At 35.2% G+C, this 14,833-nt stretch overlaps 1 protein-coding gene across 1 annotated transcript in view; it reads left to right on the plus strand.

Annotated features, from left to right (window-relative positions):
* FBXL17 (F-box and leucine rich repeat protein 17) overlaps positions 1-14,833 on the plus strand; it is a 279,309-nt gene that overhangs the window by 99,847 nt on the left and 164,629 nt on the right. The window contains exon 6 of the mRNA XM_059492832.1: positions 580-710. Within this exon, the coding sequence (XP_059348815.1) occupies positions 580-710 (131 nt within the window). The remainder of the gene's footprint in view (positions 1-579; positions 711-14,833) is intronic.

Consider the following 14,833-nt stretch of genomic DNA (forward strand, 5'->3'; position numbering starts at 1 on the left):
TAAGTCAGTTTAATTAGTGCATAACTCCTAATCATATTGTTTTGTGACTCCAAATTTTGTTGTTTAGAATATCCAGTCTGTTATTGATAACTGTGCAGATGAGACTACAGTATAAATACTGTATTTTCCAGGGAGTTTGTATTATTTGTTTACTTTGAAAGCTTTATACTCTGGAGTCGCTAATTGCATTCATTTGAATCTAAGCACAAACATGCTGTCTCACTTCCTTCCATGCCTTATTTTTCCTGTGGCTCAATGAGTTGATATTTTACCTTGGTATCTTGCGCTCCATGTATTTACAAGGAGGAGGGCCTAGGCCCTTATTGTAGGTTGTATGACACCTTGAGTGAGAATGTCTGGATTTTATGTAGTAACTGGGTGCCTGAATCACAACTTTGCTCAAGCTGAATTCTGTGAATATCTCTGGTATGTTTGCTTTTTGTAAAAGATATAGTAATCATATCTTTCATGACTAACTTGCACATACTGTGTAACTTCCAAAAAATTAACAATTTTTTCAACAGTTATGTATGTGAATGAATTTCAGATTATTTCTTTCTCTCATATTTGTCTCAATAGCTAAGAAATCTTTCAAGCTTGGATCTACGTCATATCACAGAACTGGACAATGAAACCGTGATGGAAATAGTAAAGAGATGCAAAAACCTTAATTCTCTCAATCTGTGTCTGAACTGGATCATTAATGACAGGTAACTTCATTAGGGCATCCAAAAGCAGTGTAATGCAAATTTAACTGGTTCTGTTAGTTGAGAATAATTCCTCATGGCTTGGGGGTTGGATGAGATTGATTAAAGCAAATAATGTTTGCTGAGTGGTTGTTCTTGCTTGTTTTGGCTAAATCATCCAGACACCTATTTTGTGGACTGTTGGCCTATTTCTGCAACGGAGAACAGTTTAGTTATGACGAGATGGCAGGACTAATTTGTTTAATGCAGATTTCGGGAGAATGTGCAATGTATAAAGAGTGAAATGTTCAATTGCTGTTGAATTGACTCAATTCAATAGGTGTCCAGGATTTAGATAAATTTATATGCGCTCAAACAGTGAAGCATACATTTCACTATATAAGTAAAAATAAACTGCTTGTGAATTAATAAGTGGAATTCTTGTATTTTTAGAAAGCAGCATGGTTGTTTGGCTGGTTTTGATATTTTTTTGCAAAGAACTTCAGAATCAAAATGGAAGAATGACCCTGGGTTATAAACTAGCCTTTTCCTTTTGACCAGAATACCTCCTATCCTGCTGTATTCTGGTCTTTTGATCAACTAATCTATTTCAACATCAAGTATGTGGACAAAGATTATGTATAGTTATATCACAGATCAGATGAAAAATGAGAATTTTTAAAGTGAGCATTTTTTTTTAAACAAAAAATTGAGCAAAGTCAGTGCCTGAGGGTACAAAGGAAAGAATATTTTTAATTACTTCTGCCTTACTATTTCATTATAACTGCTGTTTTAAACAAAAGGAAAAAGATACTTATAACAGAAAGAGGTTCTAAAACAGTTTCATATAAACCAGAGTAATGTATTCTAGCAATTGTACTTCTTTGCCATGATTATTCTTTGGTTTTTGTAATAAGGTATGTTTTTAAGTTTTTCAGAAGTCATTAAGGGTGTACTGATGTGTAGGTAGCTCAGGCTTTGGTGAAAGTATAGTATTCTGAAAGTAATAAAATTGCATTGTGTTTGATAGGAAGTTCCGGTAACTTTTGCCATAACATCTTTTAGTCCTTAAGACTGTTTTTTGGATTTGTTTGTTTAGGTCAGACCTTTGATGAAACTTCATTGGTTTTGAAAGGATTTAGTTGCCTCATCTTTCTGTTTGTAGGGCTTTATTTTCACATGTGGAATGAGGTGACTGGAAAATTCCAGGATAAGCTAGAAAAAAATAATAAGAATAAAAATTCAAATTAAAAAACCAGGCAGTTTTCAGGTTTTAATTAAAGTACTTAGAAATGTATATCCATCTGCTTGGATGTTTTGATTATGACAGTCTGCTAAGTTTGATCTGCTGTCAAACTGTTCTTGAAAATCCTTTATTAGAATTGCTGTAATAATAAGTATATATTTTAATTCTATGCATATTACTCTGAAACTTCACACTGAGAATGAATTATAAGAATTGTGAATCTTAGCAAGACAAGGAAGCCCTTTCAAGGAGTGACAGATAATCTGCTTCTGTATTAACTTCTAGTTGTTTATTTTTGCTTCTTAAGGTTTTCCATTTCATGTTTTTTCTGATTGTACTTGTTACTACTTAATATAACAAAATTTGTAAATTTGAATTATCTTCTAGTTAAAAAAATAGAGAGAATTTAGAAAATAATTAATGCCTGTAAATCTGAAGCAGTTATTGGACAATTGAGAAACTTTTCCTATTTTAAAAGTGACATGCAATGCCAAATGCTAGTCTGAACTGAGTAAAGTTGGTTGCTTTACTCCTCCTAAAAGCTCAATTGAGAATAATGGAAAATTATATAAAGGAACATGATAAAACTACATGACTTTATTTGAATAAAACACCAGTTTAGCGCAGTATTTTGAGTGTACCCACTTTGAGAATAGAGGTGAGCTTTCAAAAGCTCACAGGACTGTTCAGGTGCTTGGGTTAAAATGCAAATTAGTTTAAATTACGTAAATTAGTCAATTATTAAGGCTTAACCCTTTTTTTTTTTATGCTGTTGGGTGTCTCCTAGTCAGAGGGAATGTCAGAAGAGATTCTGTTCTTGATACCTTTCCAGTGCATATTAGATAGTAGCAGTCTAACATTTTTCCCAATTCCTGTTTTAGAATAAATATTAGTTCCACCTCTCCCCCACTCCCCACCCCATTATGAAGCAGGTTTACTTGTGAAATTCAACTACATAGGACTTGTATTCCAGATCTTTTCAAACTTAAAAGGACAGTGTTCTGCTCATTTTACAGAACTGAGGGCTGAGGCTTCTTTAAAGCCTTGGAAAACTGTTTTGCCCCATTTTTTTGTGCATAATATTGAGTGTGAAAGAAAATGAGAGAGTTTTTAAAATACCAGTATAACTTACAGGAGCTAAGAAGCTCTTAAGGCAGTTGATTATGGCTTGGCAGAAATAAATCACTGGTTTTAAAACTTTCTTTCAGATTTCATGATTGTTTCTAGAAATCCATTAAAATTCTTTCCATAAGCAAGAGTATAACTCTAGAACACTTACAGGTCTGTCTTGCTTGTGACATGGTGTTAGAGTTAATCCTGTGATCATTACATTTCTTCTTAAATAACCTAAATTTTCAGAGTGTAAGAGCTCTGCTTGGTAGGCACTTGCTAAGATTTTTGTTGCTGTGATTCTTCTGCATATGCAAGAATTGATGAGACTGTTGTTTTTATCTTTTGATTAGAGCTCTTTTTTTTTGACATATGCATCTAAAAATCTTATGTGGGACAGTAAAAAAAAAAATTACCTAAGACAAAAAATATATTCAGTTGAGATACTCTTGACATTAGTTTTAAAATGAAGGAAAAGGCTCACTCAAAAGCTTCATATACTGTTTTTCAGATTGGTTATATTTGTTATAGAAAAAATCCTACTTCTTTCAAATATGAACAAAACCAAGCTTGCAAATTCTTTTCATATGCATCATGAGTAGATTACATCAAGTCTTTGCAATTGGAAAGGATTGAGTTCTTTGTACATGGTGAGGTGAATAATATACTCTGAAGCTTGCTTTCAGTAACCTTATCACCTTGAAGTTGTTTTTATGGTCACTGCCCTTGTTCATTTGAATTTCAGTTGATGAAGTAAAACCAGAACACCAGAACATCTAGAAATAAATGTTTTGTGGGAACAAATCCTGAGGGATTCAGGAAATATAGTATGATGTGCTGGCAAAGTTTTCAGGGGTATATGGGTTTTTTAATAGTTTGAGGAACATCTGCTATTTATTATATCCATAATGATCAGGAGACAAACAGCAGACAGTCTATTTTGTGAATCTCATCACTATGGACTGAGAGTTGCAATTCACTTCAACATCTGTGTTACATAATTCACTTAGGGACAGACATTTTAAATCAGTGACTGTGAAATCTTAAGAGTGTTTCTGCTTGCTTCAGTCATTGTCTTACTAAAATATTTCCTTATATTTGTATAATATTTGTATAGAGGATGTTTGCCAGCCCCTACTGTATCTATCTTTCTTCTTAGAAAGAAGAGAATAATGTAGATAAGGCAAGGAACTTCATTTACAGGTACAGTGAGACTTTCTGTGCCATGGCACTGCCAGTCACCCAGGGTAAGATTCCACCTGCAATACAAAATTATCAATTAGTTTTACAGTGAAAGGACAATATTTTCCCAACCATTTAAGATCTTTGGTTCTTCCTCTGTAAGTGGTGCTACATGTTCTTGTAATAATGTCTCAAGAGAGCTGCATTTTTTCATGTAATTTATTACACGTGTTGTGGGTGACTTTGACGGCAGGTGCTAAGATGTGCAGAGCATCTGAATGTTGTTGTTGTTGTTGTGAGAGCAAGTTATGGTTGTGACTTGGAGGATGATATGCATTATCTCCATGGCACAGTAAAACAGTGAGAATTTTGCTTAGTTACCTTGTGGTGATATTGCTAACCATCATTGGAGAGGCATTAATGCGCACCTCCTTGAGCTGTTAGCACAGATGAAAAACCTGGATGTAGTCCTGTTATTCCACTTCTGAGAAAACAGCTCTTTCTTCTTTTCTGTTTCCATGAAAATTCACTATGGATAAACCAGAGTAGACAGTGTAATGGGACAGTCTACTGTCCAGGGTGAGGATTATAGTTGGAGTCCAGGACAGAGGAACTTGTAAATACAGACATTTCACAAGGAGAGCAGTCAGGAAGTCAACATACAAAAGAAATTCAGTGGAAGCATGGAAACACACCATAAGCCTGAAAAGCAAACTGTTTGTACAGCCTCAGAGTCCGGAGAAAGGAGAATTCACCTTCAGAGATTCTCCAGCTCTTTTATTTGACTAGGTCACTAATGCACTACAAATTTCTCAGACCTGGGTATCATAGTTGTTGGCACAGAGCGTTTTGGGGTTTCCACATTGTTACTCAGTAGAATAAATTTTGTTAATGTGGTCTTCCATACATTAGAGAAGTGTTCAAAATTTTATGTTGACTGCCTACCATGAGTTCATGTAAATCCATGTAATCAGCCTTGGGAGCATCTGATGAGACCTGGATTTGTTGTGGGTAGTGGATACAGTGCTGGAGATTATTTCATCAGGAGATTAGCTCAATGTGTTTAGACCCAGAGCTGCTTGTATATATGAATGCCCCAGCATTTCACTAGCAGATGTGAGCATCACAGTAGTAGCTCTGTTCTTAGAGTGTATTTTTAATAAAATGCAAGGTTAGTGAGCACTAGAATTATTTTCTGGAAAAGTAAAAGAAAAAGTTTTTTCCTTCTGAAATTAAAAGTCTCTGCATATTTGACATGGAAATTATTTTAATGAAATTGCTTCTAAAGGAAGAATTCAAGGCTTTCATCTTGCCTATGTTTTTCCTAATCAAAAATGCCCATTTTAACTTTGATGACTACAATGCTAATATAGCATCTTAGCATTCATCACTTTAGATGTGACTGAAGTTACAATGTACTCGAGAGCATTGATACTTATTCCTATATTATCTGTACTTGTGAATATAGTAATGTCTTCCAGAAAATACCTGTACTTTTATGCCATATTTGTCATGAATCACTCTAGGTGAATACTAGCATGTCTTTATTCTAATTTATTTTCAGCTATTCCAAGTTATCTGAGAAATCTCCTTAGAGTACTCTGCATATTTATCAGATGTTTAGTCAGCTGCATTAAAAGCTAGAACTCAATAAAAACTGAAATAATGTAACACAAGTCAATTTTACTTTTAAAATCACTTACTCTTTTGAATGTCATACTTTTTAATTAAATTTAGAGGAAAATTTGCTTTCCCCTGCAGATGTTTTGTGAAATGATTTGAGACTGACTGTCAAGTTTTTTTAAAAATTCAGAACAAAGCATACAAAGTTGGACAAAGAATACACCTAAGCATGGCAATTTTCTTTGTTGACTTTAGGTTCTGGGTCTTGTATTATTTTTTTTAATGATTACAAAAAAAAAAAACCAAAAAACAAAACACCCCTTTTGTGATTAGTCCAGAGTAATGGGATAAAGTGAAATGAGACATCCACACAGGAACAGCAGAAGAGTATGAGAAGAAAGGGGCAACAGAGAAAAGTATTATGATCTGAATGCAACCCACATTTCACATTGCCCTCTGGGAGAAGAGAAAAGGGAGGTGGAAGTAAACTTTGCTCAGCAAAAAATGGCATCTGAGGTGTTTCTAAATTTGTTCTTGTTTCTCATTGTCCTGCTCTGTCTAATTAGCAACTAGATCAGTTTCTTCAAACCAAGTCTGTTTTGGATAGGTGGCGAGTGATTTCCTATTCCTTATCTTGATCTACAGGCTTGTTCCATCTTATTTTGTTTCCCAGTCCTGCTGAGAAGGGGGGCTGAGAAGCAGCTGGGTGCCCAGCTGGCAGGCATTTAAGGTATCCTTACCCAATGTCCTGCACAAACTACTCCCATATATGTCCTACCCATGGCCTGCAGTTCTCCAAGGACTGCTCTGTTGTGGGTTTTTTCCATGGGATGCAGTTCAAGAATAAGAAGTAAAGTAAAGTAAAGAACAAGTAAAGAACAAGTTGCTCCAAGCATGAATCCCCCCACAGCTCAGTTTGTGATGCTGTGAATGCTGAGGTAGCATTTATGCTTCAGTGTTTCCTTTGGTCGACTTGGGCATTGTCATTCATATCTTATTTCAGTGATGTGATATCTTACATAATTTAGTTCTGCTCTTGTTGTGCAGTATTGTGTGAGAATTGCACCTTTCATGCCCACGAGTGCAGGATGAACTTCCTCCAGAATAAAGCAGTGGCCATATATTTATGCTATTCTGGGTATCTTTGTTTTAAATGTTTTCTTACTCGTCAGTGCACTGGAAAAAGAATGTGGGGTATGATTCCCCACATATCTCAGCAGTTACCCCAGAAATTACTAATCTTACCAGTGTTAGTCATCTTTTCAGCTTCTATTAATGTGCCCTGAATCCACTTTATAAAGGCTTCTGGGAACTGTTTCTTCAGCATTGTTATCAAAGAAATTAATTTTTACAAACATTTGATTAGAACAGATCACTCTCATACTATCTGCGGAGTTTAACCAATGATAAAAATCAGAATGCATTTTATATAATTAACTGTAACTTTCCATTTATTAGCTTTGGCCTGCTAATTCTACTTATCTCTATAACTGAGATAAAAGTGGTATTAAAATAAATAGTTTTTTTAGGGACCATTTTTTGGTGGAAGTGGATGTTATCAGAGACAGTAAAACTTTAAAGCTCTTGTCATGATTTGCCATGCTTTGCCATGCTTTTGTCTTTCTTAACATACTTGAAAAATGGGGAAAATAGTCCACTGTTGTCACACTGCTGAAATGTATGATAAATGACGGTCTGTAAGTAGTGAAAATATGAGGAGGGTGATTAAGTCTGACAATTCTCACATAAAAACTTGAGATGATAAATATCCCCTGTGATTAGTTGGTAATTTAGTGCAAGGGACGAGCATCAGCCTAAACAATTTTATGAGTTGTGGCATAAAAAAAAACCTCTGTGAGGTAGGTATGCACTTGTTAAACCAAAGGAGAAATTTCTTAAACTTAGTTGCTAATAATTAAAAATGGCAGACTTGACACAAAATGTGGCTTGATGATTTTCTGTATGACATTCCTTACAAAAATTAGGAAAGTGCAATGCTTCCTGAAGGCATGGAAATGACAGTGTATTATAAATCTGATTCCTCAGTGCATCATGAAAACGGAAAGGTTTTGTGTATATATAGAATTTCTGTACAGATAAAATACTTCCAGTGTTATAATTTAAAGCAGTACAGAAAATTAAAAAAAATCCAACCTGCCATGGCTCTGAAAAGAATATGTAGTCTGCATTGCAATTACTGTTACATTCTGAGGTTGCAACCTATAATTCACCATGCAGTCAGAACAGGCACAGTACTTGAAAAGATGAGAGAAAAAGGGAATGGGTGTCCCAATGATTTACTGCACTGACTGTATTGTTTAGAGCCTGTCAGTATATCCAGTATAAATACCGTTTGAAAGGAACATAACCAAGTTCTAAATTCACTTTAGGCTGTTTCCTGCTGCATGGGTTCTAAGCTCAAAATGAAAAAAAAAAAAAAATAGCAATTATTTGGTGGGGTTTTTTTTCTTTGTATATGTGTGGGTGATCATAAACTTATCTTATGGTGGGGTCATGCAATCATATAAACAGGAAATGTGTCAGATGCTCCATACTAATTATCTTCAATCCTGATCAGGTTACTCAGTGAGCCCTGCATTTCTTTTGTTAAAACCAAAGAAAACTGGTGTATTCTGAATTTTCTGTGATGTTAAATGCAGGGACATTTTGTTTTTAGAATTCAAGATTAACCAATAGATACTGACTTGTAAAGGATACAGGATTTTAATGTACCTTTGAAGAGTTGTACTCAGCTGGAAGAGGAAGATAGTGATGAAGTGGAAGTTGAGCTGACAGAATTAATAACTTGCAGTATTATAGTATACTTCCCTGAAAGTGCAGTAATAATGTAATGAGGAAAACAAACAGTAATTTAAAGTGGTGGTCATGGTGATGCCAATAGGATATAGTCAGGGAAAAATAAGTAAGCAACACAAAGAATAAAAGTTTTGAAAGGCTAAAACTGTATCTCTCTGCTTGAAATCTTGTTGACTTCTGTTCATACCTTGTGATTGTGATTTGCTGTTTCTCAGAACTATGGTGCATTGGTCTGAGACTTCCTTCAGTACATGAATCTAGTTTTTTGTCTCATGGAGTAGAGAAGAAACTGGTAAATACTCACCTTCATGTGCCTGAAGGGAGCTAGGCCTCGGCCAGCTTGTCCTGCTAGCTTTCAGAGGACAGAGTTGTTCCCAGGCCTCACAGTTCTATACAGGAAAAATCCTGCCCAGTTATTAAATAGCACCTGAATTTTTCACTGTCAAAACCACTTATATCTCATTTATAACTTGTATAATTTCTGTCATTCTGGCATGCTGGGAATGCTATGTCCATTTCTCAGCTGCCGAGTACAAGAAAGGTGTGGACATACTGGATAGAGTCTTGCAAAGGACCATAAATAAGATGAAGGAACTTGAGCAGCCGTCCTGTGAGGGCAGGCTGAGAGAACTGGGGCTGTTCAGCCTGGAGAACAGAAGGTTCAGTGTGCATAAGCACGTAGAACAAGGGAGCAAAGAGAGCAGAGACAGGCTCTTTCCAATTGGTGCTTAGTGACAGGTGGTGGTCAAACACTGAAATGCAGGAGACTCTCTTTGAACTTCAGAAAACATTTCTGCACTGTAATGGTGGCTGACTACTAGCACAAGTTGCCCGGGGAGGCTATGGCGTCTTCCTCCTTAGAGACAAGGATACTAGGTGCCTTCCAGGCCTCTTCCAAACTTACACACTCCGTGACTCTCATACTAACCTCTTGTGTTAGTGTTTTGATTGTTAAGGTAGATGGAGATACATGAACTGAGGTCCACCATAGCAGCCATATTCCTTGCCTGATTCTGATTTTTTAAAGTTTGTTGTGACATGTTTGAACAGACCATTATCTCCTGATTCTGGAAAATGCATTAGTCAAAGAGGTCCTAAAGAAGGCCCACAAGGAATTAGAGATATATTGCTATCAGCATCATTGATGTTACTGCTTATAGTGAAGAGTGGGAAAAATTGTGTATTGCCATAATTCTTTACTTGTCTTTCCAATACCAATTACCTCCTACTCTGATTTATTTCTTGTCTTAATTTTCATTCCCCTTCTCACTTTATCTGATAAAGTCTACTTCGTCTAGCCTGTGGCATTTGGGAGATGGTTGTGAGTCTGTGGTAGCCAGAGAGTTAAGAGCAATTCCAAATGGAAAAATTTTTTTAAGTTCCAGTCACTCCAGACTGAGGTTTGTAGTCTGCTCCCTTGCAGTACAGTATCAAAAAATTTGTTTCCAAAGACAGTGGTTTTTTTCCTGTAATATTGTCATTCCTGCCTGTCCTTGCAACACCCTCCAGAACATGAGAGAAGGGAACAGGACTTTCTGTCTTGTTTCCAAAGGATAGACTTAAAATAAAACTAGTTTACCTGCTCTTAGTGCTTTGTATTTCAGATTTTCACAGTTTTTTTCTCAATCACCTTAGAACATTTTTATAGGTGGTTATTTCCTTTGACATGATCATTTTTTCTAATGAAAATTCCATCTGTGCTTAGCTACTTAGTTTCACACAGGGTAAAGAGTCACCTTAGCTTTCTTGGGTCTGCTTAGTTCTACACAGTGGTATTTCTCTTTCCATTGAGAAAAGAAATCCTGTTACCTCTTGACATGCTGTAGCTAGCCAGATTTACCAACACCTGCCAGCTTGTCATTAGTAGAGGTGTTTTAATGAAGTATATGGATCTCTAGTAAATGGAAAGTTCTCCTAAAAAAAGAATTGTCTGGAGGCAAAACACTGCCAGTAGTGTTTTCCTGGCTTGTTCCTTAAGTTTCCTATAGACGGATGGAAGGCAAGCTGCAATGAAATGTTAACCTACCTGGAAAGGTTTTCCAAGTCTGTGTATAGTAAAATAAGAAGATTAGTCTTCCATTCACTTTTAGAAAAAGAGCTTTCACAAATAGAAATGACAAGTCATTAATGATTAATTCTTTAATTTAATTCTGGTAAAATTAACTAATATACTTCTGTATGAGCATTTTATAGAAGTCAGCGGAATAACAAGCCATGCTTGATACATGATACATCTGGTTTCACACAAAAAAAATTTGTGTGTTAAAGTAACACACAAATAAAACTGATTTTTTGAGATTGATGCAGTTACAGTTTCAGAATGATTTTAATTTTTATTTATATTTTGTTACTTTTCTTTCAAAAAGAGTATATCTTGAAGTTGATGCATTTGCCTTTATATTTCATTTTTTGTATGCAAATATGCACATACATATATAATATATTATCTGGATGGCTAATAATAGATTTTTGCATATGAGTAGGTCTGCTAAAGATGTTGAATAAATGAATGCTTCCTATTTAGGGAAGTCTTAAGGAAGACTTAAGGAAATCCTTAAGAGTTACATCTAGGCAAATTTCTAAGCCGGATTTACTATAATTTGTTGCTTGACGAGTAACGTATCAGTCATATTTTTTTTGCTGTAGCCACAGTACATTTCAGTCAGACTTTACCAAGAGTTAGTGATGCTAAACCCTTTGTTTCAAAACCTGAGACTGGATGCAGCGTCTAAAAAACCTGGCTGCCAGAAAGATTAATCAGCTGCTTGTGGACCCTGCCCAGTGCAGAACAGAACAGAGCCCAGAGGCTAATTTTTGTTCTCCATCTGCTGTTGAACAATGGGAATTGATTTATAAAACTGAATTTCAAACTCACAGATATGTATAGTGGATTATCTATGAATTGTTCTGCCCTCCTCTGATTCTTTCCAGATACATATTGCTATTAGCTTGACTTTATTAGGAGTTATGCAGTTCTGCCAGTTCATGTTTCTAAGCATCATGAAAGTCCTTTTCAGTGCTACTGAAGTTTCACAATTTGTTTCAATCTGGAAAATCAAGCATGAGTTGATATAAAAGGGAAAAATATCCAGCCATACATGGATTATAAGAGTAAATTTGGGAGATATATTTGATTTGTACAATACTAAAAGGAGACAAAAGGCCTTTTATAGTCCTTAATTAATTATTTGTTTGGTATATGAAATACATTAATTGCAACATATTTTCAACATGTTTATAAATTGTACGTAAATTGACTTAGAGTCTAGCAACTAAATTTTTTATGGTTCTGATTACCGTCACTGAGAAGATACCCACTCTTGAAATATTTATGAATTGATTCAGATAAATTTTACTCTTGAAGACGAGATACTTTTCTGTTGCATAACTTGCTTTTCCATGCTGCTCTTGGGAGCTTTTTATCAACAAGGCATGACAATTTGCTTGTTAGGCTGAAAAGTGTACTAAATGTTACTTAGAAAGGCCTGTCAAATGGCATTCAAATATTCATGCAGTTTTTTCTGATGCCGAAAATACTGGCGTACTGTGAAAAATTACTTAAAGTAGAAGATCTTACCTTGTATAGCTCTATTTTCTTCCAATCTGTGTATTTCTTTTGGCTGATAGTTTTCAGTGGTTTCTTTTTTTGCACGTCTGTATCTATTGGTTTTGATTTCTTTTAAAGTGGTCCCTTAAATCTTAACATATGCAGGCTGTGTTGAGAGGATGCCTTTCCTCTCACGTGCGATATATTTTATGCATGTATAAAATATATATCCATTTGCTACCTAAAGTGTTTCTGTAATCTGTATCGCAAACTGTAGTTCCATTTCTACTTTCAGACATAGTAATATTAGCCAGCAGAATTTAGCTTAGAAAATTTGTGACACCCTTTAGCATTTCAGAAGGGCAAAAATAAAAAGTGCATGCTCAATCTTTCATCCATTAATTGTCTTCTGGCCTGGGAGACCGTGTCAGGAATTTTAAATTATATTAGACTCTCCTGGGGCAACTGGAGAAAAAGGAAAATACATTCTGTGTAACTTAGTTGTGCTCAGTGGTCTCCATTTGGACTGCTTTCCTGCCTGTTTCTGTTCTCTTCTTGATGATGGTAGCAACAGAACTGCCAATAATTATTGTAGCTTGGAGCTAAATGTAATGGATGCTCTTGATTTTACATAATAGCTAGAGTAACTCAGAAATTTTAGGTTATATTCAACCCTCAATTCAGCATAAACCCACTAAAATCCATTCTATTTTAAAACTGTACAAACTTCCAAGAAAAATAGTGTTGGTTTGTGTTTGTTTTGGTTTTGCATTTAGTGTCCAGAAAAAAGAGAATTGAAATACTGTTATGCGGAGTCGTGGGTTGGAGACAGACACATGACACAACGCAGCAAACAGCAATGAGTTTAAAAGGCTGCCCTTTCAGAGGGGCTTTGGGCTCAGATAATTGATTGGATGGGACATCTCTGGCCAGTGGTGTATCTGCATCGCAACTAGAACTGGGCTGGCCGAGGTCTTTGCTTGGGTTTGAATCCAACTTATGCCCACCTTATTTGGAGACTTTTTTTTCTTCTAGGTTGATTGAGTTTAAGGGGTAGCTTCAGATCAGCAATGTTAAAAAATATGAGTATAAACTAGCTTTTCTAGTAATATCTTAATCTAGGCATCTCCTTACCTGTGATGCTAAGCAATTGTTCTAAACATGTACTCTAAGAAAAGGTTCCTACTTTGAGGATTTTCTTGCATAATTCTCTTCTAAAAGAGAATTTTCGTTTTTTGTGATTACTATAGGTTACTATCCTGGAATGCTGTAATGAACATTCTTCTTTGCTGTCCCTGACAGATTTAATTTTCTAATTAAAACATAGTCATGTTTTGAAAAAATCTTACCACAGAATTGAGGGCTATTAAGAATGTGTTTAAACACTTCACGTCAAATTGTAAAATAAGCATTTCAGAAGAATATTCAGTAGCACATAAACTTTTATTCTTGCTTGCAACATTGCTTTGATTAATTGTTCTTCTATATAATGAATGTATCGCAGTGGTCAATGCTGTCAAATATTTGCTGAATGAAATTTGCAGAGATGTTTCCTGATTAGCCCTGGTGTAAATTGTGATATATTCATATATCTGTTAATTTGAATACCTGTGAAATTCCTTTGAGTTCTATGAAATAAAAAAGATGAAACAATGTGAAAAACACAGGTTTTGTAAAAAGGAATACAAGACTTAGAGTTTGAATTTTCACTGTTGTAGCCATTTTTACTAGCATACCAGTCAGAAAACATTGAAATTGGAATTTAATATTTATTTCTTAAACAGCTATGGATCAATTGGTCTCTTCAAGTACTGCTCCAAGTACCTCAACACAATGAATGTACAATACTGTACTGTAACATACATTAAGATAAAACATTAACCTTTTAGAAGTTAAAGGAATGTGTAGAGTTCAAGTTGGTTTTATTTTTCCTTTTTTCATAAAATTGTTTTCTAGAATTATGCATTATAAGTGTCTGTAAGCGAATGATAGACCTTTAAAAAAACCATAATGAAGTATTTTTTTAAATTGGTTTCCAAAATGGAAGCTGCTCAGAGAGATGTAAGAACAGGTGGCAGGGAGGCATTCTTCTCTGGATCTTGCCCTAATAGCTGGTCTTTTCATTTGCAATTTTACTAACACATTAATACGGTTTAGGTGTTTAGAGATTTCTAATACTTATTTTTGCAGTCCCCAGATCCTAACACAAGAGCTCAAAAAATAAGATTACAGATAGAATTTGTCACTGGATCTCCACCTTTACGTCAGCAAATTATTTACCTCACTTCCCTTTCAAGCCTCATTTTACATCATTATTTTGAGCATTCAAAGGGTTAAAAAAGTATTACAGAGCAAAGCAAAGCTTCTCTTTGTGAGACTGCAAGTTATGCTACTCATTTTATCAGGAGGGAAGGCCTTAGAAACCCTTCTTCATATCCTGTTTATTGCCTGTCACAATAAGTCTTTCTCAGCAAGTGCCATGAGAACAGTGGTGTTAAACAGAAATTTGCTTTAAACTATCTTCTTTTAGCAAGTTGTATGTCATATAAGATTCATATATATTATTCAATTGCATGTTAAAAGGGCTACAGGAAAAAGCAATACTTTTTGGTATTTTGGCTG

Source organism: Ammospiza nelsoni, chromosome Z (assembly GCF_027579445.1).
Source record: "Ammospiza nelsoni isolate bAmmNel1 chromosome Z, bAmmNel1.pri, whole genome shotgun sequence".
NCBI lineage: Eukaryota > Metazoa > Chordata > Aves > Passeriformes > Passerellidae > Ammospiza > Ammospiza nelsoni.